This window comes from Cyclopterus lumpus, chromosome 3 (genome assembly GCF_009769545.1).
Source record: "Cyclopterus lumpus isolate fCycLum1 chromosome 3, fCycLum1.pri, whole genome shotgun sequence".
NCBI lineage: Eukaryota > Metazoa > Chordata > Actinopteri > Perciformes > Cyclopteridae > Cyclopterus > Cyclopterus lumpus.
The window spans coordinates 3,762,151-3,789,578 of record NC_046968.1 but is presented as its reverse complement, the minus strand read 5'-3'; the positions used below and the strand labels follow the sequence as shown (position 1 = coordinate 3,789,578).

The 27,428-nt window shown below is 42.3% G+C and overlaps 1 protein-coding gene across 1 annotated transcript; it reads left to right on the top strand.

Moving 5' to 3' along the window:
* Positions 1 to 520: 520 nt before the first annotated feature.
* LOC117748324 (CD81 antigen-like) lies at positions 521 to 23,378 on the top strand. The gene is made up of 8 exons (XM_034557950.1): positions 521 to 800; positions 6,937 to 7,051; positions 15,030 to 15,127; positions 15,591 to 15,665; positions 16,897 to 17,019; positions 18,247 to 18,345; positions 19,874 to 19,957; positions 21,121 to 23,378. Exons 1-8 carry the CDS (start codon positions 735 to 737, stop codon positions 21,181 to 21,183), a joined length of 723 nt encoding a protein of 240 aa, XP_034413841.1. The 5' UTR covers positions 521 to 734; the 3' UTR covers positions 21,184 to 23,378.
* The last annotated feature ends 4,050 nt before the right edge of the window (positions 23,379 to 27,428 follow it).

The window sequence follows — 27,428 nt, the reverse complement described above, 5'->3', positions numbered from 1 at the left end:
GTTATTTTACTCCTCATAGATCAATTATCTGGGGATGTGGTTTCTGTCGATGGCATTGCCCTGGCATCCAACACCACTGTAGAGAATCTCGGCGTTACCTTTGACCGGGACTTGTCCTTTAACTCCCATGTGAAGCAAATCTCATTACTCCTGTATTAGCTGCTCTGCACTGGCTCCCTGTAAAATCAAGAATCACACTTAAAATTCTTCTCCTGACCTACAAAGCCTTAATTGGTGATCATATCTTAAGGAGCTTGTAGTACCATACTACCCCACTAGAGAGCTGCGCTCACTAAATGTAGGTCTACTCGTGGTTCCTAGAGTCTTAAAAATTAGGATGGGAGCCAGAACCTTCAGTTATAATGCTCCTCTTTAAATAAAGTAATTTTGTCTGTTTCTTAACAGTGGGATATTATGGATGCCCTGATTAAACATGAATAAAGCAACCACCTCCCCCAAAGTGTCGAAGCATGTTAGCCAATCGATGTTTTATTCTGAAGGCGTTTACCGGAAGTATATTGTGATATGGACTGGATCGTGTGTGAAGGGGGGCAGAGAAGGTGGAGGGGGTTCAGACCGCGAGGGAGGGGAGGAGTTGGGTGTTGCCTCGGTCTTAGAGCTGAAGTCAGGATTCTCAGTTCCCGTTACACACGTCGTGAGATACCCGGCCCGCTCTCCTGCCGCCGTCCTCTATCAAACTCTTCCTCCAAAAGACATACGACTAAAGGACCACCATGGGAGTCGAAGGCTGCACTAAATGTATCAAGTACATGCTTTTCTTCTTCAACTTCATCTTTTGGGTGAGCAGAAAACCTTCTTATTGTTGCTTTTGTTGTTGTTTTTAACAACACATTATGCGTTCACTTCGGTCGCAGCGCCTCGCTAGCGGGTTTTATTGGTTTGTTTATGGCGCAGCCCCGTTATAAATGAACGCCGCGGCGGTACACCAACCAACCACGTTAACGTTACATCTCGCGGATAACCGCGCGAGAAGGTTTTTTTCCCCTTCCCCGCTAGGGCAGGTTATGACGAAATGATGGTTAACCAAACCAAAAGGTAGGAAAAAGGGTGCGCGCGGTTAATTTACGGAACTATAATACACATCCGCGAGGTGATGAATATCATCGTGTGTACAACAGAGACCCCGAAGTTGAGCTGCCTCGCGTGTTCAAATCAGCATTTCATTAAAAAAGAAGCAAAAAGGGGGGAAATATAGCGAGTTTAGTCCCCCTCCAAAAAACGACAAGTTCACGTGATAGTTTGAGTTTGTTGTGAAATAAAGCTCACGGTTGAACCGTTTTGAATCACGGACACCGAGGCTCGAGTTTATGGCTTTGCTGTGAAGCCGGAGATGTTGGGGCGGGCGTTGGAGACCGCCTCGCTCGGGTTTGGAGAATGGCTTTGTTTGGATTAACGCTACATCCTCCACCCAATTTCACTGTGTGTGTGGGTGGGGAGTGGAGGAAGGGGGGGGGGGGTGTAGTGGTTTCCATTTGTTGAAACCACAGGCTCTGTGTTAGGCAATGGATCATGGAAAAAATGTGCGTGTGTTTAGCTATGACTCGTGTGAGAGCTGCTGTAGAGTTTGATCCCCCCACCCCCTTTTTCTCTGCTACTTTTTCTTTATTCCCTTAAAAATAAACGAGTGGCACTACATTTGATTTGATTTTTGAAATATGCGTGGAGCTGAGTTAGATCCACCTCATTGGTTGACATTGATCCAACTCGTATCTGGGGGACGAACCGAGAAAGAAAACCACCAGGTTGTCGGACAGAAAACAGCACGTTGCGGGTGGGGGTGGGGGGTGCTGCATCAGTAGGGGGGTGTTGTTGTTGTTGAGACAATTAAATATGAGTTTATATTACCCCAACACATCATCGCGGGTCTGACGGGCCTAGGTCCGCCCACTTGTACGACTGGCCAACCAGTGCCATAACGGAAACACATGAGGCCCCCCTGCAGAATAACCCTGAGAGGGCCCCCCCATATGTAAGGGATAATGTATTGTCCTACGGTCATTATCCAAAGATAAATGAACAGGACCCAAGCTTTTCTTTTGAGGGAAATTTATTCAATCAGAAAAAACAGCTCAAACAGAGAACAAATGTATTCCAACAGAAAAAAACCATATGCTAGGGCCTATCAAACAGCTCAAACAGAACATATGTTACAACAACATAACAAATATGCCTACATATAGTCGATACACCGGTAGGCTACTTTCTACAGGTTTGCATTTGAATACACATGTGCGCGTCTTTTAGCAAATCTGTGTGCAAAGTCTTTAACCACGCTCTTTACATCTAAACTGCGCGCACGTTTATTCTCTATGCTAAGGATGGCCAGACCTGACAGCCTCTCTTGTGACATGGAGCTTCTGAGATATGTTTTGATCAGTTTTAGCTTGGAAAATGACCTTTCTTACTTAACGGTTACTTTTATTATTTTGTACAGAGCCGTTGCCTTCTCAAAAGGGTTGCAGTGTTGTACAACGTGAAATGAAGTTAAACAACGATGTGGTTGTGGAGATAATTAAGGAAACGTTAAAAAGGCCCAACAATAACACCAGTCCGCATAGAGAGACAACTTTGAGGGATATCTTAATGTTATTACGTAATGTAATATTATTTATTTATTACATTATTTGGCCCAGATTTGGCCGCCATCATCGGCCAGGGTCGATGATGGCTGCCAATAAACCGGTTGCCATGTCTCAGACAGAATCTGCCCATGTCCGTAACAGCTACACCTGGGCCAGACATGGCAACAGTGACATGTGCCAAATGTGGCTCACATTTGGCCGCATCGAGCCGGAACACAGCCGAGTCAGCCGACACTTAGCCGCAATACGGCCGAGTCCGCTGGCTAGTGTTGGATAAAAAAAATAAAATAAAAATAGCCACGCGAGGCCCCCCTGCGGTGCGGGGGCTGCAGGGGTGATCTCTACGGGCCTGTGGCCAACCCTAAATGGCTGGGAGAACTTTTCATCATTATCAGAATCAGAATGAATACTCTAAAAAGTAAAAGACGCACATCATGTGTGAAGTCTGGACCGATCGTTTGGCTATTTCATTTAGAACAGAATTGAAAAAGTCAAAGAAAAAACATCAGCCGTATTCAGGAAATACAAATAACTGTAAATAAATGCATCACCTTCGAAGCAATCACATCAATAAATAATATTCCAAACAAGATAGCACTGCCTCAAATATAACAAAAATGTCAGTGTCCTCAGTGAATGGATGTTTTGTTTTTCAAAAAGTAGGCAAAGCTGCTATGTTTCATTTTTCACATGATTTGAGCAGTTCACTGGTCTGTGCCATAATCGACCAGACGCACTAGTCACCACGGTATTATATTCTGTTTTTGTGAAGACTACCAGTCGAAAACCGTAAGGTAATATGAAGCTAGTACAATTCATCCCAGAGGGGACAATAATGCATTTTTTATATTTAGTTGTCGAGCTTGACTAAAGCCAATAAATGTCGTGGTGCTGCTTGTGGAAAAGCCACCAAACTCAGTGGGGTTCATCCTCTGGGGGTCGTGATATCTGAACGAAATTTCATGGCAATCCACAGACCCTTTTACAGTCAACATCATCAACATGAGACAATTGGACAACACGGCCGAAAAGTTCAGGGGGGGAAAGAGAAGGTGGACGGTATTTAAGACGTGCAGAAACGAGGTCACACTTTTCCTCTAAAGGTGGGCCCCCTCCGTTTAGAAATAGCTTCATTGGCAAATAAGCAAGCCGGTGGTGAGAGTTTTAAAGGGTTGCAGTCAACATTTGTTGCACGTAAAAAAAAAAAAGAATGCACTTGTAACCCCGGAGTTGTCCAGTGAGATGCGAATCATATTTGCTGTGTCATTGTATCAGGCAGCAGTACACTGTAAAATACAGTATACCGTTACTATGTAAAAATTGCAGATTTAAATTCGGTCAATTGATTAATAAATTAAATCGAGTAAGTGTGTCGGATCTAAGACTTTCTGATTGAAAGAGTTTTGTCGCGTTTCATAATTTTTATAATTATTGATTTATCATTATTTGCTTTTGTCACTTATTTTACGAAAATATTCTACACGAAAAAACTTGAATACTATTTGAAGCACTACAAAACAACACTTATCATAACATGTCTTATTTGCAATGTTTATATGGTTAAAAATATATTACGCCTTTTTAATTCTAATATTTCCAACGGGGCACCTGCAGCACCTCTATTCATATTTTGCCACATTTTGTGACGTGATAGGACGTGATAGGTTTTAAAACATTTAGCTTGAACAACATGGAACGTTTTTTCTTTCCATATTGATGTTTTATTCACTCCTGGCTGACAGTTCGAGCCCGGGAAACCCTAACAGGAAATGGCGTTGCCCCCAATGGCCGTCAGTCTCTGATTGCTGTCACCCATTATGAATAACAACCAAAGTGCTGGCGTTGAATAGCTGCACTTTAACTTGGTCTAACGGCTAAGGGAGTTAATGCCACAGTTCCAACCCTATCTGACACAGATAAGAGGCTTCAGCGCACTCGTCTGTGTCCACACAAGATGCGTTATCCGCGCTTGGAAGAACAAAAAAAACAAACAAGTGTCCCTTTCAAAGATGTCATTTATTTTCTCGATTTTAATTTTTTTGGCACTCATTTCCTTAATTTGCATCATACAAGGCCTGTGTGTAAAGTTTCAGTAACAATTAGACACACACACACACACACACAAAGTCGTCATTGTTGAAGTCCTTCAGCAGGGGTTCAGAAGACGAATCTCGCCATTTGCAACACAAGTCCCAAGTCCTCGAATGTGCAACCAAACTCCTGAGAAGTGACTTGTTAATGTAATTGTTGAGGTACCACAGCGTCCCCTCCTTTCCTTCTTTTCAACACGTACTCCACTTTAACACTTTTAGCTTCTTATCGACTGCTTCTAAAGAGCTCTTAAGGAAAGGATGCTTCCGAGCGGACAAGTCCGGTGGATGTGAGGAAACACTTTAAACGTGCGGCCGGAGAGGCTGTCTCTTTAAAAAACAAAATGGGAGGGTGGGGGGGGGAGACCTCCTGTTCCCTTAAATCACACAGGACACTGAGAGGGTTAAGAGGCTACGGGGTGGGGGGGCGGGGGCAGTGTAGTGTCCCCTCCCCCCCCAGCATGCCCAGCATTCTACAACCCCCTGTACTCAGGGGCGACAGGCAGAAATAGACACCGAAAAAGGGGGGGGGGGGCTGATCTCTCACACACGGGATGACACCTGAAGCAATTTAAGAGATTCGCACTTTTTTCCACTTTGCTAGACATTAAGTGGGAGGATTCCTGTCACAGCTGTTAGGGCCCCATTATCGTGTTAACGACGACGCACAAGTTAAATTCAAGTTCTGAGACACGACAGAGCCCTCACATGTTTCCCTCACAAAAGGTTATTTCACGTCAGACATTTTGACTTGCTACCCGTATTTGTCACAATAAAGATGAATTTGTCTGGTTGTGTCTGGCTAACACTAAAACCAAACTGAAAACCTAATGGTGTTCAGGCTGCTGTCACGAAGGACTTATAAAACTCCACAAATATTCACATTGGAGAGTTTCTGCTTCAAAGAGGTTATGCTTAAAGACGCTAGAGTCGATATTCAGAGCATAAACGGCTGACGGTCTGTCATTGATCCTTTCAAAAAGGCGCCAATTTCTCTCAAACAAGCTGTGAGGTTTTTTATTGTTGCCCAAAGGCCGTCACATGGACTCGTTGGTTACTTTCTCTTAAAGCACCAGCTGGTAGATGTGTTACCGAGTCAGACCCCTCCCCTTAGCGTGTCCTTTAGGACGCAGCTGACCCGGGGCCAGGTCAGCGGTAGCTGGGGCTGTGCCGGCCTCGGGTCGTGTCTCGGGCGGAGCATAAAAACATGGCCATGTTCCGTGTGGGCTCCCCACTTCTACTCATCATTTATATAAATGCCTCTCGGAAATCTGTCTAAATGTGATTAAACCTTCAGGCATTTCAGTGATGAGTAATTTGCTGGTAGAGGTGGGTTCTCCTGAAGTTAGTGAGTCATTTCGTGGGACTGCTGTAGCTGTGTGTGTGTGTGTTGAATTGCTGCTCTCTTGCCAGTTATGGTGTTGATCTGGTTGCTGGGCAGCAGCTGCCCTTCGCTCTGGAATGGACCTCAGTAAGAGAGGAGGAGGAGGAGCAGGGGGAGGGCGGCCGTTTTGGTTCAAATCTATTCACAGACAGTAGTTTTATACTCTGGTTATATTTAGGATTTCTTTGTCCTGGACCAAACAAGAGGGCTCAGTGCCGGCTTCTATCAATGTAAACCACGACTGAAGAACAATACATTTCAGTTCCACAAGGACGCCGAGCGGTGTGCGCAGGGCTTCCCCAGGAAGTACAAAAAACAAATTGAACAAAAAGGGGGTCTCACCGGGAGGGGAGAGACCATTTTATGAGTGTCCGGGTTAAGAGGGGAGGAGATGCACAGGAGTGCAAACAAAACGTTGGTGGCGATCTTTCTGGTGTTGGCCAGTCCCCCGTCGCCTGCCAACGCTTTTGCCGTGATTCCTATCAAAACCCACAAAATGGGAATTGGGACAGAATAAGGAGAGAATGAGAGAGAGAGAGAGACAACGAGAGGTCCGGCCACTGATGATCGGAGAAGAGGGAAACTGAGAAAAGTTGGTCGCACAAGTGCTCCCAGTGGAGTAGTTAGACTGGGCCCCCGGGTCTCACAGATGATCGCTGTGGTTGCATTTTCCTGGCTGTCTCAAATATACAAAGAAAATATCACCACACAAATCAAATAACATGAGTACATTTTGGGGAGGCAGGTTTGGTTATGTTTTTGCACAACCTTAGCAGCACAATGCAATGTTATGTACTGAACTGATGTACGTATGTGTGTTTTGTGCGTGTGTGTGTGTGTGTGTGTGTGTGTGCTGCAGCTCGCAGGAGGCGTTATCCTGGGCGTGGCCCTGTGGTTGAGACACGACCCCAAGACCAGCAACCTGCTGGAGCTGGAGTTAGATGGAGCCCACGCCCCCAGCACCTTCTACATCAGTACGTATTTCATCTGTCCCGGACATCTGCTGTCTTCACACTGTCTTTGTCTGCTAGAAAAAATCTTCAGTTGAAGAAAACCCCCCCGAAAAAAACATCTTTTGCCACACACATTACTGCTCGTTTCGGTTCTTTCCACACGTCCTTTGTCCACCGACCGGTTACATAATACTCATTCTCCTATGTTATGTAGTCTTTCATTTATTCTCATTAGACTCATTCTGCTTGGGTTGTGGAAAGACCACTTTATGGGCTCAAAGAAAAAGCTGTGAAGTCTGAACTATCCAATCTATTAAAAAAAAAGAAGACTGCATGGAAACAGGAAGCCGTCTGAAAACAAAATCTCATATTATACATACAACCCATTCTATCTATTTCTATTGGTCTGAATTTTCAAAATACAATTTTACATTTCATATATCAAGTAATTTGATTGTGGATTTCTGCAAAAGCCAAGTACAAAAAGAGATGAAGCAGGTTTCCCTTTCACCACACGGCCTAAAGAAACAGTTTGATGCTAGAAGGAGGTGTCATGAGAAGAAAAATGTGCAATCATGCATCTGTAATGATCCAATTCCAATGGTCACAATAGGCGGCTCTCCTTTAGAGATCAATATGATATTCATTATGAATAAGTTTGAGATGGAGTGTAGGACTTTAACATATAAATGAATTGGGCTGTCGCTACCATCTCTTTTTCTATATATTAATCTATTTTAGAGATTTGTCGATTAATCTAAACAATAACAAACTGTGCTGTCATGGTATATTGCAGCGCCAAACAAAACAAAATAAGCCACCCTAAAATCTTAAACGGTAATACTATCCTCTCCACATTCTTACAGTGCACGTACGTACCCCTTTTTGTTCTCAAATTATTTATTAAATATATATATTTTTTGAATTCTCCATTCAACTGCTTTGTTGACAAATTTGCCGAAAGCGGCAACTTCTCACATTTGAGTCATCCGCCTCGTGAGGAAGAGGAGAGATGAAAGGGTGGAGATGATGAGGATAATGGTATTTTATTACAAATTAAGTGTGGGTGTGCTTCATCCCCGTCTCCTTATGAAACAGTTATGAGTCACTGTTTTCATCTCCGTCCTTCGAGGCAGCATAGCTGCGGTTGTTTGATGCAAAAAAAAAAGGAAAAAGAAAGAAAGGGCTCACTAGTCAGAGAGGAACTACATTCGGGACTTTCTCTTCCCCGGCCTCAATGATTGCATCCTCCCCGTTGCATAAAGCCTCCCTCTCATTCCCGAGGAGGGGAGAAAAAGCCTCGTCGGTATATAGGAAAAAAATCCTCACCGGCCCTCCCTTCTTCTCCTACTCCTCCTCCTTCTTTCTCACCACCGGCCCCACCCTCTTCCTCCCTCCTCTGTGAAAGTTTTCCTCTCCCTCACTCCGCCTGGTTCCCCCCCCCTTTACTAGCCCATCTGGTTGTGGTTAGCGTCCCGAGTCGCGCTGTCTCACTTCTCCTTATTTTTTCCTTTCGTCCCCCCCCTCCCTCTGTCTATCTCTGTCTGCCCTTTTTCTTCCCCTCCCTTCTCCATCTCCTGCTGCCAGGAGCATTTCAATATGAAGTCCCACTTCTGCTTTTCTCCTTTCTCTCACCCATAACCGCTTGCAGACACAATAGCCCAACCCAATGGCCTCTCGCCTCCTTAGTTCAGAACTACACACACAAGGCAGGTTTGTCGGTTAATGGACGGATCCCTTTTTCTTTTTTTTTTACTGAAGTTTGTTCCCTAAACTAATGCAGAGACTACAGCTGACGGATCGGCTGAAAGTGAAGTAAATTAAGAAATGTAAATTGATGTCTCAGTTCCTGTAAAGTCATGTTGTTACAACAGTTCTCCAAGTAGCAGCTGAGAAGTCAGGTTACGTAATCATTGCAGCTTTTGTGGCACAGTGAGCAACCATCATGAGGACGGTCGCCGGGAGCATGCCGGTACGAATCCTGAATGAATTTGGTTAGAAATGCTTCCGTTTTATTTTAGTGCAGACCTATGACTCTGTTATGCGTCTAAAAACACACACCAGGCCTCTATTACGTAATCTGAGCGGACGGAGATGACGCCCGACCACGTGGGACAAAATGTGTGGAAAGATGAGGAATAACGAGGGAAACCTAACAACACATTCTTGACTTGGCCACGTGGGTTTGGGTTCACATTTGTTTGTTTGACTGTTTTGTTTTTCGGGTGTCCTACAGCCGACAATTCAATTCAGTTTATTTTGTATAGCCCAATATCACAAATTACAAATTTGCCTCAGAGAACTTTATAATCTGTACACATACCCTGTCCCAGCACCTCACATCGGATCAGGAAAAACTCCCCAAAAATAACCTTTCACACGGAAAAAAGGGAAGAAACCTTCAGGAGAGCAACAGAGGAGGATCCCTCTCCCCGGATGGACAGATGCAATAGACGTCATGTGTACAGAATGAACAGCATTACAAAGTTACATAAACACATGACATGAATATGACAATGTATGAATGGAACTCCAATCCATGAAACAGAAGGAGGTAGAGAGGAGGGGGGGCGGGGCGATCAATATGCATATCATATGGTACTACAAGCTCCTTAAGATACAATGGTGCATCACCAATCAAGGCTTTGTAGGTGAGGAGAAGAATTTTAAATGCGATTCTTGATTTTACAGGGAGCCAGTGCAGAGCAGCTAATACAGGAGTAATGTGATCACTTTTCTTAGTTTTTGTGAGTACACGAGCTGCAGCATTCTGGATCAACTGTAGGGACTTAAGAGACTTATTAGAGCAGCCTGATAATAAGGAGTTGCAGTAATCTAGTCTAGAAGTAACAAACGCGTGAACCAGCTTTTCTGCATCTTTTTCTTTATGTGCCTGATTTTTGAAATGTTACGTAGATGAAACAAATGCAGTTCTTGAGATTTGCTTCACATGGGAGTTAAAGGACAAGTCCCGGTCAAAGATAACGCCGAGATTCTCTACAGTGGTGTTGGATGCCAGGGCAATGCCATCGACAGAAACCACATCCCCAGATAATTGATCTGAAATAACTTCATTTTTGTCTGAGTTTAACATCAGGAAGTTGCAGGTCATCCATGTTTTTAGGTCTTTAAGACATTCTTGAATTTTAGCGAGCTGGTTGGTCTCCTCTGGTTTGATCGATAAATATAATTGAGTATCATCTGCATAGCAATGAAAGTTTATGGAGGGTTTCCTGATAATGCTGCCCAAAGGAAGCATATATAAGGTCAATACAATTGGTCCAAGCACAGAACCTTGTGGAACTCCGTGATTAACGTTGGTGGTCATTGAGGCTTCATCGTTTACAAATACAAATTGAGATCGATCTGATAAATAGGATTTAAACCATGGGGGGTATCTGAAATGCCAATCGACTGATCCAATCTCTGTAATAGGATGTCATGATCAATGGTGTCGAACGCAGCACTAAGGTCTAACAACACGAGTACAGAGATGAGTCCTTTATCTGATGCAATTAGGAGGTCATTTGTAATTTTCACCAGTGCTGTCTCTGTGCTGTGGTGTTTTCTAAATCCTGTTTGAAACTCCTCAAATAAACTATTCTGAGGTAGAAAGTCACACAACTGATTTGCGACTACTTTCTCAAGGATCTTAGAGAGGAAGGGAAGGTTAAAGATTGGTCTGTAGTTAGCCAACACCTCTGGATTAAGAGTGGGCTTTTTCAGGAGAGGTTTAATTACAGCTACTTTGAAGGAATGTGGTATATGGCCTGTTAGCAAAGACCCATTAACAATATCCAACAGAGAGGTGCCAATTAAAGGCAACACGTCTTTAAGCAGCCTCGTTGGGATGGGGTCTAAGAGACAGGTAGACGGTTTAGAAGTAGAAACCGTTGAGGACAATTGGTCTAGGTTAATGGGAGAAAAGCCATCCAAATATACACCAGTGCATACAGACGTTTCCAAGGCCACTTCTCTTGATGACAGATTGGCACTGTTTGAGGGCAAGAGATCATCAATCTTGCCTCTAATAGTTCAAATCTTTTCATTAAAGAAGTTCATGAAGTCATTACTACTGAGGTCTATAGGAATACACGGCTCCACAGAGCTGTGACTCTCTGTCAGCCTGGCTACAGTGCTAAAGAGAAACCTGGGGTTGTTCTTATTTTTCTCTATTACTGATGAGTAATAGGCTGCTCTGGCATTACGGAGAGCCTTTTTTATATGAAACCAAAATAACTTGGGCTACCATAATAATAATAATAACTTTATTTACATACCACCTTTCTAAAACAAAGGGCTTTACAATAATCATCAAAGCAAATAAGACAATCTCAATCTCAAATAAAAAATAAATAAAATCATACTTATCGTAGTTGTGCTATAGTGCCGCCCTATCAATTAATTTGAAAAATAAAGTAATACAATCTAATAAATCACAAGACTGGAGCTCGTAATTCTAATTTCTAAATAACTGTTTAGAAATATCTTGAATAAAAAAAACGGACATTGAGTTCCCGACAGAAGATCAAGGTGATTACATTTGATTGCACCGTGAAGGACAAAAGCTGGAAGGAGCTTCAGGAAGTTATCGCTTCAACCACTTGGCTCATTTCCCTGTTCAGCAGCAAACCACACGCTGAGACGTTTTAGTGTCACCGGGACAACTGAGGTGATTCCCAGAACATTAGACCAACGTGACTCACTGTTGGGAAGTCCCACAGCTGCACCAGACCTGCAGCGGTTGGTACCACCCCACCGAAATAGAAGCAGAGTCAGGGGAGCGTCTCCTTTTTCGCATGTGGGCGGGGCTTTACATGCGAAACAGACACAGATATTTTAAGATTAAAACCGTCCCCTCACGATCAGGAGTTAACACGTGTCCGCCAACATTAAACCCCAGATTCACATTTCTCGGACTAGAGGATAACTTATCTGTGGGTAAAATGAGAACAAATGATCTTGTTATAGCGTAAGGGGAACAAAAACAAAAAGAAGCTGAGCGAGAAGCCACACACTTTGCTGAAAGATACGATCATGTGTCTAGATGATACTGTTGGTCTCTGAAGCTGCAGTGTAGCTGGGTTTTGCAGTTTTACGAGTCAAGAATGCTGCTGGGTTGTGATCTCAGATAGAGCCACCAAAAACAAAGGACCATATCCGCCACCACGGACGTGCAACTGCTTATCTGTCAGAGAGTGATTGAGAGTCTTGCCGTCGCTAACCGACCAAATGATAGAATTATATTAAAATGATAATAATAATTCTACAAAGAGTTAAATAATACTAGAGAGATTAGATTTAAGTTAAGTATATTATGTTAATTCCCTCCCATATATGACTTATTGTTAAGGAACCAGTTATTTGTATTTGTATTGGTATTGAACAGATGCCAAGTAAACAACAAAACAAATGCCTACTCCACGTCTAGAATGGGGCGGGGCTACTGTGATTGACAGGTCGCTGCCGCTACCAGAGCCATGTGCACCGGCTCTACGTTACCCCTCCGCATTCCAAGTACGGTAACTTCAGTTAATCGGATGCAAACAAAGCAAAGAGGTCCACTTCTTATATACAGTCTATGGTCACAACGTGCCCTTTCCTGATTCGTCACTCCCTATCTCGCCTTCCAGAGGAAAACAAAGCGATGTCAGCCGCGATCACCCTGCCACTACCAGCGCTTATTTCAACAAACAACAGTGTACTGCAGGCACTGCTGACCTTGTCCTCTTCTCCAGCAGCTGTTGTGCAGCTACATCCTGCATTTTCTACAATGCTGCTACTGCCTACATAGATTCAAAGACCCAAAACATATGAAACTAAGTCTCTGAAGCCAGTTATTATCGGGATATATTCTTGCGAGTTTAGTTTTAGAACCATTTATGGCCTTTCTTTTAGTATTGCCTTTGGGAACAATTTCTCGTTACTACTTAGTATTACTTGTTAGCGCATCATGTGGTCTTCTTTAAAAAGTAGAGTGTGGATGGTGAATGCGAGCAGGCCGAGAACATAATGGAAGAGGATCTATGGCGAGATTAAATCAAGGCAGACAGGAAAAGACGTTTTAAGTAAATGGAATTATTGAGAGCATAATTTCGAACGAGCAGATGCATTAAATAGAGATGACAGATGGGCGGTGGCTGAGAGAGGGAGCGCCCAGGAAGGCAAGGAAAGGGAAAGGACTGTGTCATACTGAAGAGCCACAATGTAAGAGATGGAGGGAGCGTTTGGTCCGTCTCCAAGATATCGATTTACAAATTAGCCTTAGTGTGTGTGTGTGTGTGTATGAGAGAGTGAGAGAGTGAGAGAGTGAGTGTGAGTGTGAGTGGCTCTGTGGGTAGAGAAAGAGGTGGGGGATGGGGGGTGTATGTGGTACAGTACCAGTTAGTGGTCCAGAATCTAATTATGTGTGAGAGCTGACAAGCAGGAGTAATGATGCTGGGGCTGAACAGACAAAGAGCTGTACTCCCTGACGCGCCCGATCATCCATGCGTGAATGCTGGAAAACGGTTTGGTTGGATACAAATTGAGATGGTGTTATTAACGGAGCACCAGTAAAGGACAATTCAAAAGTCATAATAAAATTGATATGAAAAACATTGTTTCTCAGCTATTAATCATGAAATGCTTGAAAAAAATGTTTTTGCATTCTTAGTATTGAACAATTTGTCATTTTTTAAAATAAGCTTTTCGTGACAGTGGAGCTGTTACGGGGGGGGACGTCTTCACAGTCAAACCAGCTAGTTGGCGCTTTAAACATCGGCCCTCGAAGTTTGATGCAGAGCGATTGCCCACGCTCATCAGCCAACTGGGCATGTGCAGCCTTGTAGCGTGAAATTAAAGTGCGGCCGCGCACTTTGATTGACGGCAACGGCCTTGAGCTGGTTGAGGTACTTTAGAGGTTAACAGGATTAATTTGGCAGCAAATGCTCGTTTCAAAGAGGCAGGGAGGGGTGTGACCACGGCGTTAAATAAAAGGCAGTAAATGGGGGGAAAGAAACATGCAGTTATTTGATCAAGTATTTTTTTAAAGGAATAAAAAAGGAATCAAATAATGAAAATATTAGTCGGGTGATGAATTGCACCATTTTAAAACAAAGAGCCTTTTCCGAGCCTTTCATCTGCACACGAAGACACCACCAATTAGCAGTTGACTTCTGAAAGGCGTCTGCACTTCCATCGCCACACGGTTAAAACCAGATGCAATCAGCGTAATAAATGACCTCACTCAAAACAAATCTCTGCCTGCACTTTTTTTGTGTTAACCACAGTGAATGGAAACTAAAACTACTGTATGGAAAAACACTTTCAACCCTCTACAACACAGGAAAGTCTTGTGGCAATCATTTATATGTATTGAAACTTCACAAAGAGAAAGAGATTGGTCTTTAAAGGAAAAAACCGGACTAAGGGGATATTTCTGCAGATTTAAGTTTTTGGAGGGGAGGGGGGGGGGGTTCTCATTTGTTTTCCAAAGCAATTGATATGGCAGACATTCAGAAATAATACATATTTGTGTGAATAAGTCAAATATGAACTTGCAAGCGTCTGACAAGAAACACGCTCTGGGTGAGAAACAAGTGCACCACCTGTTTTATGTCCAGGATGAATCGAATAACGGTTTGAAACAACTTCCTGTGAACATAACTGGAACATGACTCACTTTATTCTACTGGCACGATGCAGGATTGTGCCCCCTGCTGTCCGTCAGATGCTATTGCTTGCACAGAGTTGTTTTTTAAAGAAAAAAACAGAAGGGGAATACTTCCACAGCTTGAAAGCTTTTTAGTGGTTTGAAAGCCTTTTAGTGGTTTCCATTCTTGTAATAGCTGGCTGCGTTACGGTGTTTGTTTCTGAGAAGCAGACGGGCTTTGAAGACTTGTCAAGTACGCTGGCTGTCACCGCAGCATTCCCATCAGCCCTCTTGTTTCCAACCTGTTCATGTGAAGCCAATGGGCATTGACCTGTCAACCCATACTGCGTCTGTCTTTCTGTCCAGGTGTCCACATCCTGATCGCCGTCGGCAGTGTAATGATGGTGGTGGGTTTCCTCGGATGCTACGGAGCCATCCAGGAGTCCCAGTGTCTTTTGGGAACTGTGAGTCACATTTAAAGGTCCCGAGAGCTCAAATTAAAAGATGGAGCTGTGTTTTGTTTTTAAGGAGCACAGGCTAGACTTGCTCTTCTTTCGAAAAGTGTCATGAGGTAACCTCTGTTACGGTGTGCGCTCTAAAAATAAAATAAATGTACTTCACATTTCTGGGTGGGTCCCAGTTTTGTTAATGACACTTGTGCGCATGCGGTTGACACCGTACTCGGCCCTACCAATGGTTTCACGCTATCCCACTGATCAACAGGTGGCATGATGTCAAGACATGCTACAGCATGTCAGAAAAAGCAGGAAAAAGAAGACTGCGAGCCAGTTAACATGAATGTAAACAGTGCTGCATTTTGAAATACTTAGGAGAAAGAAAAGTTATGTGAGGATGGAAATGCACTCAAAATCTTTGTTAGACCTGAGGGATTCACACAATCTGGCGTTCCTCTCTTCTGTCTCGCAGTTCTTCGCCTGCCTGGTCATCCTGTTCGCCTGCGAGGTCGCTGCCGGAATCTGGGGCTTCATGCACAAAGACACGGTAAGACTGCAAACACACAACGGAGGTTGAAATATGTGGGGCCGTACTGGATATCTTGTACCTAATCTTAACCTTATCTATACATTCAAAGCTTCTAACAAGATTTTTAAATGACGCTTTTAATGATGTCATCACCCTTAAAAGAAGTTCTTGAATTTGAGGCTTTTTTAAAAACTTTAATACATACACTACCGTTCAAATGTTTGGGGTCACTTAGAAATGTCCTTATTTTTCAAAGAAAAGCACTGTTTCTGTATGTATATATTAGTGCTGGGCAATGATGAACAAATTTAATCGCATGATTTTTCTGTGATTAACTGCGATTAATCGCATTATGCGCAACATTCAAGAATGAATTAAAAACTAGTGTATTGCACGCTTTTATTTTAAAGTAATGTTATCAGAACAATATAACATGCACTCTCAGAGCATCAGCAAGTTAACATACAGTATATAAATCTGTTAAAAAAATTCTGAACAGGTCTGGCACAAAAAAAAAAACACAGCTGGAATTTACTGTGCAGGGGACTTTTTAGTCTGTAAAGCCTCTGAAAAAATAAAGCAGTTACACTAACCCGTGCCGCCATCTTTGTAGTCCACTACGTCGACGGTGTGTCTTGAGGATCATACGTCTTGAGGATCATACGTCTTTCGTTGCGTTTCTAAGGACGCTCCTCAGACCGATATCTTCCACAGCAGGAAGCGACCTGCAGTCCGTTGCTATCCACTTGCCCAGGCATTTGTTCATTTTTCCTGCGTTGGTTTGTCGTCAGTTCTCCCGCACGCCGCAGTAGTCTGACGAAGTTTCGCTCCACTGGTTGTTTTGTGACGCCTTTAAGGTGTACTTCATGCGCGTAGTACTCCGGTGATAAGATCATTCCAGTTTGCAGTGGTTACAAATAGCTTTGCTTTTATTAACTACGCGTGTGGTAGAGATTTAATATCAAAATGTCCATTTAAAAGTACCTTTCTCCATGTTCTCAGTTAATGCAAAAATAAAAAAATGCTGTTAACGCATGATGAAATTATTGTCGGCATTAATGGATTAATAACGCGTTAACGTGCCCAGCCCTAATAAATATATATATATATATATATATATATATATATATATATGAATGAAGAAAAGAGATTTTAAATTCTGTAATTCGATGCCCAATGATTTTCGTGTCTCTGTCCTGTTGCATGTTGTTTTTTGGAGCCCGGAGAAACCTCTTTGTTCCCGTTTTAGGTGTCAAAGGAGATGATCAACTACTATGACTCTGTGTACGAGAAGGCCTCAACACAAACCCTCATCACTGAACCCGAGAAGAGACAGGCTGCCGCTGCCGTGCTCAAGGTCTTCCATGAGACGGTAAGAACATGCACTTTCAACTCTATCGTTTATATTCATATACATTGTATTATGAATGTTTTAATTTTTTTTACGTGTGCTTTTCATGTAATGTACAAATATGACTGACTCAAACCAGAAGAAACACAAGACGTACTTGTCAGAGGGTCGAACAATGTTACTTTAAAACTAGGGTTACGGTTTAAGCATTTCCATCCAACCCAGATCACATATCAAATTTAATTTGAATCCTATTAACTTTTCCGTGAACCAATTTATGTTTAGCATTTAACTTTTGAAAGTTACTAAAATGTAAAATATGTGAAGCTCAAAAGAGCGTGTTATTTTTCAAAAGGCAACTTGCTCCAAATACTAAACGGTCTCAGGGGCCGAGATGCAAAACCATCTTTTTCCTGTGACGCAGAATTTTTTACATGTGGATAAAAGTTCAAATATTCTCAACTTTTCTGCGCCAGGCACGGAGTCGCAGCGCTCGTCAATGTCTCACTTCACCGAAGCATCCGATCGTATCAAGCAAGAGGCAGATGGAGTACTTTACTTTCATACTACTTCATTCGATAGCCATCCCGTGAATGGAACCATTCAGTTGCATTGATTTCAATCAGACGCCACCGGCGTGTAGTAAAGCCATGCTTTCCAACGTTTCGGTGGAATCCTGGCACGCTGAACTGCCAAACTTCATCAAATATGCTGTGCTCGACTTCGCCGCGCCACAAACTGTACGGGTCGTAGCTGCTGCAGTGGGCCAATCACACGTTGCATTAAATCGAAATTGCGGTGATTGGCAGTGAGTCAAACCACACAAATGAGCCCTCTTTTATTTCCCCCTCATTCTGGGTACAAAACAGATGGACTACAGGTGTCGTTTACCTGGAGAAGTTTGGATACTACTCGGTACTGGGTGGAATACCGGTAGCCAGCCCTCCTTCTCATAAACACAAACTAAACCGATAGCATTGTTACGTTATCCGGGAGAACTAAATATACCCTCACAGGAAAGAGGAATTGAGAATAGGGAATAATTCCACAAACCAGTTTTCCCCCACCTGAGGAACTTCGAAGAGAAAAATGCTAATAATGGAAGTTATAAAAAGACAATCCTGACGATGTGAAGTGCGAGCAGTTTCTACACATGATGGATTAGAAGAGAGGAGTGAGCTGGGTTGAGGACCAAGCAAAAAGAGGGTGCTGTGGAGAGGCTCATCATGTTGTTTTTTCATGTTTCAGCTGAGCTGCTGCGGTAAAGGCCAGGGAACCTCCATCCTGACGCAGTTGACGGACGTGCTCGGCCTCACCGATCTCTGCCCCAGCTCCGGGACGTCAGTCGTAAGTGCCATCAGCCCACGGCGACACTTCCACGTCGTCAGCGGCGACGCTAGACTTTTTGGTCCCATTTTTAGAACCAATGTTGTCACGGTGTAATGAGCGCTTGGAGTTGACGTGCAGGCGGGAGAAGAATAGAACGTTACACGCCCATGTCTATAATGCGTTTTAAACATGACTATAAATGCGCTATGATCTTCTGACGGCTCCGTATAGTTGTAAACACTTGTGAATATTCATAATGCTTTGATCATAAAGACATTTATAAAGCATTTTATAATGACTTATATCCCGTATCAAAAGGCTTCATGATTGCTGGTCACACACTGATTGTTTAAATGTTTTTCAAAATTTCTTTGCAATGATTATAGTCATTATAATTCTCCTAGTTGTAATACATTATATCATAATCTTTCTATAAGGCATTATACTGAGTAAAGTGAGTAAAGTAACATGTATTACACTACAATTTGCATAGATTTAATATGTTTAAACTTACAATCATATTTTAATGCATCCCTGCATTGATTAAAGCACATTTTGAAAAATATGAGAATTATAATGCATTCTTAATGATTCTTGCAAAAATATAGAATAGAAACAGGGTGACCTTATATGTCGCTCTAAAATGCTTTATTATGTGTTGTGTAACAATATGAATATTTACTAATACCTATTTCTGTAATTCTACAGTGCTGTCAGCGGATTGTAACGCATCGTAAGGATGCTCATAATGCATCAGTGGCACAGAGCGTCTTACTGAATGAACACTTTTGTTATATGTTCCACAAAAGGTTATCACGCATGAATATTAAGTATTTTAATAGAAAATACTTGCTGAATGTGTGTGTTATATATTTGTCTGGCTCCAGCTCCGTACTCAGAAATGAGAGTGGAGCATTCTTGTCTTCCAGTAAGTCAATGAGCGTATTTGCCACAAAGTTTAACTAGTTCTTCAGTGCTTTGAGAAAGGTCTTGTGGATCCGGGGGGCCGGAGAAGGGCGGTCATCTTTTGATGGGGGAATTAAACGGGGGTGTAGAATTCCAACAAAAAAAAAGCGTGGTGCAGAGACTCACAGAGAGCTGTGTTCAGAGACACAAGGCAGCTTTTCTAATGGTATGATATGCAGGGGAAGTTATCTGCATTTACCACTTGTGCTGCACGGGGTACAGGGGTTGGGAAGGGGGCGGGGGCTTTACCTTGATTTCTTGGCAGCAATAGTGCATGTCGCCAATATCTTTTAAAAAAAAAGAAGCACTGGCCTTTAAGACACAGACTGGAAAATATACATGCAATGTATGTCTGTGGCTCATGATGATGTCACAGTTGCTATTATTTTGTATTGATTGATTTATTTGTTAGTATTGGTTAGGCAACAAGTTTTGAGGGCTAACTGGCCACTCATAGAACTATGACATAGTACTTAAACACGAGTGGGCTGAAGTAAAGTGTACCACTGGTTTGGCCTCAGAGGTAATGAAGAAATGATGAAGCGTTTATGAATGTTGTTCTTTCGGTTCTCCTCTGCAGGATTGCCACAGGAGGATCGACGAACTCTTCACAGACAAGATCTACCTGATTGGTATCGCCGCCCTGGTGGTCGCAGTTATTATGGTGAGAACGTCCAACCGTTCAATGACATCGGTGCACTTGTCTTTTTTTTCTTTAATGAAGTAGGCTTGTATGGCTGCTAGTGTTTTGATTATTTTACATGTTTATGAATATAAGGTAAGATTTTGTTTGGGTGTTGATACTGTTTCTTTGTCTGTCTATTGGAATTTTAAACTCATTGGTCTGATGAGTCCTATTCTAAATCTATACTGGTGTTAACAAATCCCACAAGAAGATCAAATGTTAGTCCATCCCATAATAGCCTCTGACTTCCCCTACACCGCTAAAGAGCCTTGTGTATTCCTTTAAACAGCTGAGCAACGTCGTTTTTACCAAACGCCGCTCAGAACGGGTGCATTTGGTGGGGACTACTTTCTGCTGTGAAGGAACACGGCTCCAGTGACAGTGTGCTCACTGATGGTTTCATTATTTTTACATACAATTGAGCCGCGATAATTTTGGCCGCAATTTTAGATTTAATCTTCTTCTTAATCCGAAAACGCTAATTAGTTTTAGTCACATTCGAGTCGTCCTTTATAGTTTTTCGTAAACGAGTCATTACAGTTTCTCACTATTTTTTTAATTTAGTCCCGTGTCAAATGTCCTTTTTCAGTCAGATTACATTGAACATTTTATTCTAGCCAAAACCCAAAATTTACATTTTACTCAAATGTATTTCAGGTTAGATTATATTTTATATATATATATATATATATATATATATATATATATATATATATATATATATATATATATATATATATATTAACTATATTATTAACTAATATATATATATATATATATATATATATATATATATATATATATATATATTAACTGTGTTTGATGGCGTTGGTGCTGTCTCGTTGCGGAAAATAAAGACTTATTTCTTCTGAGTTTTTCATGAATTAAATTAAGACTTATTAAGTCACAGAAATATCAGGGCTTGGCGAACCAAACAGTACTTGTCAATAGGATTGTCTCATTGTTGGTGTCGGTCTATTTAGGTGTGTTTTACACACTTTGCTTCCAGTCTTTGTGCACACACAATAGAGCAGTATATTGCATTAACATAAAGTAAACAAACTGATGAATGTCAGTATTTGTCCTTTCCCTGTGACATTTCTTCTTCTTCTAATCAAACATTTCCTAACCGTGTGTCCCAGATCTTCGAGATGATCTTCAGCATGGTGTTGTGCTGCGGGATCCGCAACAGCCCAGTGTACTAAAGCGACGCAACATCCCGCCGATGAAGGAGGGACGAGCGCGCAGTCTCCCGTCTCGTTCTTTTCTCATTTTCTTTTCTAAAAGCAGTAAAACGTCACATATAATGCTTGCTGGATTTTTAGTCGACTCTTTGAGAAGACAGCGTAGACCATCCTCCATTGAACGTTTTAATTACACTGTCCCTTTTTTATTTTTACAAATGCTGTTATGCATAATTGACCAGTGCTCTGCTAACCCTGATATGTAGATATTATATCACACATGAATGACGTCCACCGGTCCTGGTGCTCTAATCCTTTCGTGATTTTACTGCTTCCTCGCCTATGAACATGCTCTTATACTCTTGGTTTAATGGATGTTTTTTCACTGTTTTATGTATAAAACTGTATATAAATATATATATTAACAGTGCTTTATGACTGCCGAAGCATGGAAATTGCATTGCAGTAGACCCTTCTCCCCGTATCCTTCCTGCACTCTGCTTGTCCGTCTCGCTCTCAACTAAACCAGTGGCGCCTCACCACGCCACGTAGGAGGCGAACACACACACACACACACCCCCTGTCCTACGAGTCCACTGTCCCGATTCACAACCACGCCGCTGTGTGATGTCGGCCGGAACTGACTAAAGATGGAATCTCAGTTATTCTTGGAAGCTGGAACCAAAGTCAAAGTGACCCAATGTCTGTTGTTTGGGCTCTGTGTCGATGATCCGTCTTCGGCTGTTTGTTGTTTCCTTGTGTGTCTAAAAGCCGTCGAGAGCTCAGTTGTATAAAACCCTTTTTTAAGTCCGGCCTGGCCTGGCCTGGTTCTAGACTCTTGAGTCTCCACTGGCATTGAACATTTTGTCCAAAAGAAACGTTTCAACAAAAGGAGCGGCAGGAAGTTTAACTTCATCACGCTTTCGCCCGACTGAGAAATCAGTTTGAAAATATGTCTGTCAAACTTGTCTATGAACCACCCTTTAGTGCGATCTCTATTAAATAAATACGATTGATCTAAAAAGAGAGAGAAAAATCAAACGTATTCAGGTTTTATACAACTGTGCACTTATTTGTGGAGGCAACTTGTTTAACACTATAATCTCCTAAATCAGAGGACTCAAACTGAAACATGACCCGTACCATCTACACACGTCATTGTACTATCCCTCCGGCTCTGGGGCCCATGCTAACCCATTACCATTCGTGGTTGTAACTATTCCCGGTGCGGGGCTAGAGAAACGGGTCAAAAGCCCCGGGGTTTGCACTCGACGGTTGGCCCTCTTGCTTAGCTGTTGCTTTGGACCCGTATGCAACCCAAAAATAACCAACGGATTGAGCTTGTGTACTTGGATGTGCATACAGAACATGAACACCAGTGCAGATCAATCAAACGATGCGTGATATGCAGTGGTCTTGATTCTGTGTCTGCTCCCTTTAATCCTGTTTTCTGACTGGTAATACTTGTGCTGTGCACATGAACAGCTCCAGTGTTGCACCACCAGTCAGTCCTACCCGCCCGCTGAAGTCTAGCCAATCAGATCCCACCCGGTCAACCGAACGTGCCGTTTATTTAGTCCAGCCGGGCTTTTTTTGTTTGTTTATTTTTGTACTCCACCGCAAAAAAGTGTTTTGCCCTGAGGTCTGTTTCCACGCTAGGCTTAGCTGCACACGCGTCACAAACATCTCACGTGAAGTCATGTCTCGCGTAACCTTCAGAGTATTATCACAGCTTTCGTCGGGCCGACAAAAAAAAAAAAAAAAAACTGTCTTGTTAGCATCTCATACTTAAACCGAGAAACAGTTTTTAAAAAAGTGTCTTATAATATTTACAGCTCTGACGTACTAACAAAAATCATGAAGACTGTAGAAAGACAATGTATGCCTTTTTTTCTTTTCTTTTTTTTTCTTCTTGTATTGTGATATCAGTGTTTGGTACGTCGTCGAAGGAGTCAAGAAAGAAAGGTTGATTTCTTTGTGGCAGTGGCGACTGAGAAGAAGTCAAACCTTTCAACGCATCAGCTAGTTTGTCCCCCAGGAATCATTGAGAAGAAGAACAAAAGCCCCCCATGACGAGGGCGCTGCCCCTAACTTTCTGTTTAATTCGGGACACTGATACTTGGGACCCACTGCCACTTCGATCTCGGCCTCTCTCTACTCTTGTAGACTTCGGTTTGCCCAAATATAAAGGGATTAAATGTATTTTACAAATAATACAGTCAGGCAGTCTTGTCTTTTTGTTTGGGGATTTCCTCGCGTGAAAAGCAGGAACTTCGACTCAAATTAGCGGGATGAGAACAAGAGGAATGGAAAGCGAAGCCTGTGACGTCTTCTTAGCGGCCTCTCGCCTATCAAGGCCTTTTGCATCTTAAGGGGCTAAAAGAAGAATGTGAGTTATAAATAGTTCTCACGGTTTTGTTAATTCCTTTATTATTAGAGCTGTAACTAAATGTAAAAAGTGGAGCGTAGATAACGGGCCCAGTAGCTCCAGACTGGTACCACCACGGGACCTCACAGGATTTAGAAGTGACCCCCCCCCCACGTCTGGGTTTCATGTGACGCATTTGCTTTTGGATAACTGTATTTCACTCAAATTTACTGACATTATAACATGAAGGCTCTGCATAACATCCACAATTAGCTCAAATATTAAGCTGTATTATATTTACATATATTATGACAATTATTATTATTATATTATAAAGGACTATTTTGTGTTGTGTAACGAGATGAGCACCAAACATGGCGGCAACACTTTTCATTTAGATTTAAAAAGGCCTTAATGGACTACTGTTATCACATGACCTATGTTTCTTGTGGATTCTTTACTAATTAAAGACATGGCAGATTCTCATGGAATTAAGACGTCCTCTGCAATTATTACAAACTACTAAATGTCCCCAGGTAGCGCTAGCATTCGCACGTGGGTGACTTTAACGTGTATGCGTCTCATGGCTTTATTCTGACATGACAGGAGAGTATGTTGAAAAGAGCACAAAACAAGTTGAGCACTACTCGGTCTCTTAAGCGGTGTGCGGATTACAGTAGAATTACATTTATGTAGCCGGGCAGAACTGAAATGTGACGATTTGATCAGTAGGAGGAATCGTGTAACGCCAATGTCAGTCCCCCCCCCCCCCCCCCCCTTCACTCCCTGTGGTCATCCTTATAACGATGAGAGTGGCATGTTGTCTTTCACCACCAGATGGAGACAAAGAGCAGTGTTTGGTGTCTGACAGAACTTTCTTCTACAGATCCACTCTAATGTCGACCCTGCTCACAGAGGAGTACTCAGAATTTGCGCTCTCAAATCTTTTGTCACTGTACTCACTCACTGTATATGTACTTATATATATATATATATATATATATATATATATATATATATATATATATATATATATATATATATATATATATATATATATGTGTGTATATATATACTAACCTGGTGCACAGGAGGAAGTGTGGAGCAGAGACAGGCAAAAGAAGAAAAAAGAAGTCTGCATCAGTGATAGATTTGAAAAAGTACTTGACGCTTGCCAACACTTCTAACAGTGAAACTATTCATGATCTTTGCTTGATCAGTTACATAATGAATTAATCTAGATTAAAATAATTCTATTAATATTATGATGATGATGTAACTGATTTTGTGCAAAAGAGATTGAAATAAATTTTTTAATTTATTTATCATTTATTTTTATTGTTTTAAAAAGGTTTAAAAAATTACCCTAAAGCTAAACAATTGATCGGATAAATCTGAGGGTGTTCTGTCTGACTCTCGTGACCAGCCTTGTTTTTCCAGAACCATGGACAATGGAATCCAGGTGAGCTTCTACATCTGGCGTTAGTTATGCCTCTGAAGCTACACGCCCTGGAAACTGTTTGTTTGTTCACTCCAACAGTGCAAATACCTGTCTAGAGACTTTGAGAAGTCAAATCAGAACTCAAACACAGACTTCTGACGCTGCCGTCATTTCAACTGACACTTTGTACACAAACAGAAGCTGGTGTGGCACATCAACAGATGACTTTGTTCATTATTATTTTTCCTGATTCAGAAGAGTTAGAATATGTGGCACTCACACACATTCGGCCATCTTGCCAAATCTCATTCAGTCACAATGTACTTCCAGGTATTCCCTTCTGGGTGAGGACTCGGGGGAGTTTACAGAAGGTCGTTTACCAAGCCGATCCCTGCTGATGAGGCCTCTCGCGGGGTGAAAGTTGAGCGTCTTCTCACATGCAGCAGATGGATCCATGGCTCACACTTTCTCTTTAAGAAAGAGAGAGAATGGCCTTTTAACACTGTGGATTCTGCCTCTATAAGCAGGGGATGAGGTCAAAGGAGAGGCTACAGTGAATACTGTTGTCATCTGAGGGCAACAAACTTTAACGGCAACAAAAATGCACGGAATGTGATGCCAGCGGATAAGCTACTTCTCTTTGTGGAAAAGGCTAAAGACCTCCATTGCAAGAGAGCGAAAGAGAGGAAATGTCTCACTGGGCGTTTCTTTGTGGTTTGATTGCTACAACAATCAGTAAATGCATAATGTGTCAGAACACACTACTTATCCTTTCACATCAGGAATAAATTAATTATTAAACACATCTTTTTGCTTCAAACCACATGTCATGTCTTTCCTTTTTATCATCAGGTAATACTATAGCCACCAAAGAACCTTAAATGCTTTTTGCTTCATCAAATTAAATTGACAAAATAATGATTTTTCTTTCCTTTTTAGCATCAGCATCAACTTTTCCCGAAACACGAAGCTTAAAAAGTTAATTGATACATAAACTCCAGAAACGTGCGGAACGACCCCTCAAACGCCACCAGCGATCCTCTCGCCGGTAGCTGAACGTTTCATGGTGTTAGATGTCCGGACGCTGGAAACCACAGCGGCAGTCGCCCGCGCCAAAATCAAAGCAAAGTTGTGAGACTTCCATCCATCCATCCATCCATTTTCAATACCGCTTAATCCTCATTAGGGTCGCGGGGGCGCTGGAGCCTATCCCAGCTGACATAGGGCGAAGGCAGGGGACACCCTGGACAGGCCGCCAGTCCATCGAGGGCACATGTAGGGACATACAACCATTCACTCTCACATTCACACCTATGGGCAATTTAGAGATCAATTAACCTGCAGCATGTCTTTGGACTGTGGGAGGAAGCCGGAGAGCCCGGAGAGAACCCACGCTGCCACGGGGAGAACATGCAAACTCCACACAGAAGGACCGCTCCGACCGGGAATTGAACCCGCGGCCCTGTTGCCGTGAGGCGACAGTGCTAGCCACTACACCACCGTGCAGCCCGTTGTGAGACTTTTATAAGCTAATTAATTAGCGCGCTCCTTGTAGCACAGCCTCTTAGCACCTGACGAGATGAATCCAACTTCTGCTTCTCCGCCTATTATGGAATATGTATGGCTGCGTTCATCAACGCGTTACATTCAATAATCCTTAATAACAATCCATAAATCTCCATACAGTCCAACTTCCACCACTACAACAACAACACAGCTAGCGTAAAAAACAAATGAATATTTGCGTTCCTCCGTCCAGCATCACCGGTCACCTGGGTGAAAGTTCCTACCCACATGACTCAAAGCTCAAGGGGGACAACTACAATGAGCAATTATGTCCTACATACAATTTATTTCAGATATTGCTCCGGCAATTTCCCATTGTGTTTGAAAATGTGATAAAGTGAGTTCAGGAGGGAGATTAAACCAAAGTCTAGAGAAAATATTGGATATAGATCCGTGTCCATTGTAAAGAGAGAATAGAGTGTCCTCTCTCTTGGAAGATAATTAATAAAATAACTAAATGCATTACAAAACTGTCCATAAGCTCCACTTCTGGAATAGATCATCTCCATTATTAAAGGTAAAAAATAAAAATAAAAACCACACATTGAAAACATTCAGGCTTCTTTTATACGAATATGGAGTGTAAATTAAGTAATGTGACCAAGGCAGGTGATATGTTAACGTGAACACTCCCAAACTTCTGGGATGCACGCCAAGTAAACAACAACACAACAACATCCGTGTATATTCAATTATGTGGGATGCTGACGATCAAAGTACAGACGGAGTAGACTGGGATTTAACCCCAAAATGATCAAATTAGGGGGAAATTCATCTTGAAGGAATTTACTTTCCAAAAAAAATTGCATCCCACTTTTGCCTTCTGAGGTGGCATTCTGTTTCTCAGAATACCCCCCTCCCCCCAAATAAACTGTCAGCGTTCTGGTGATC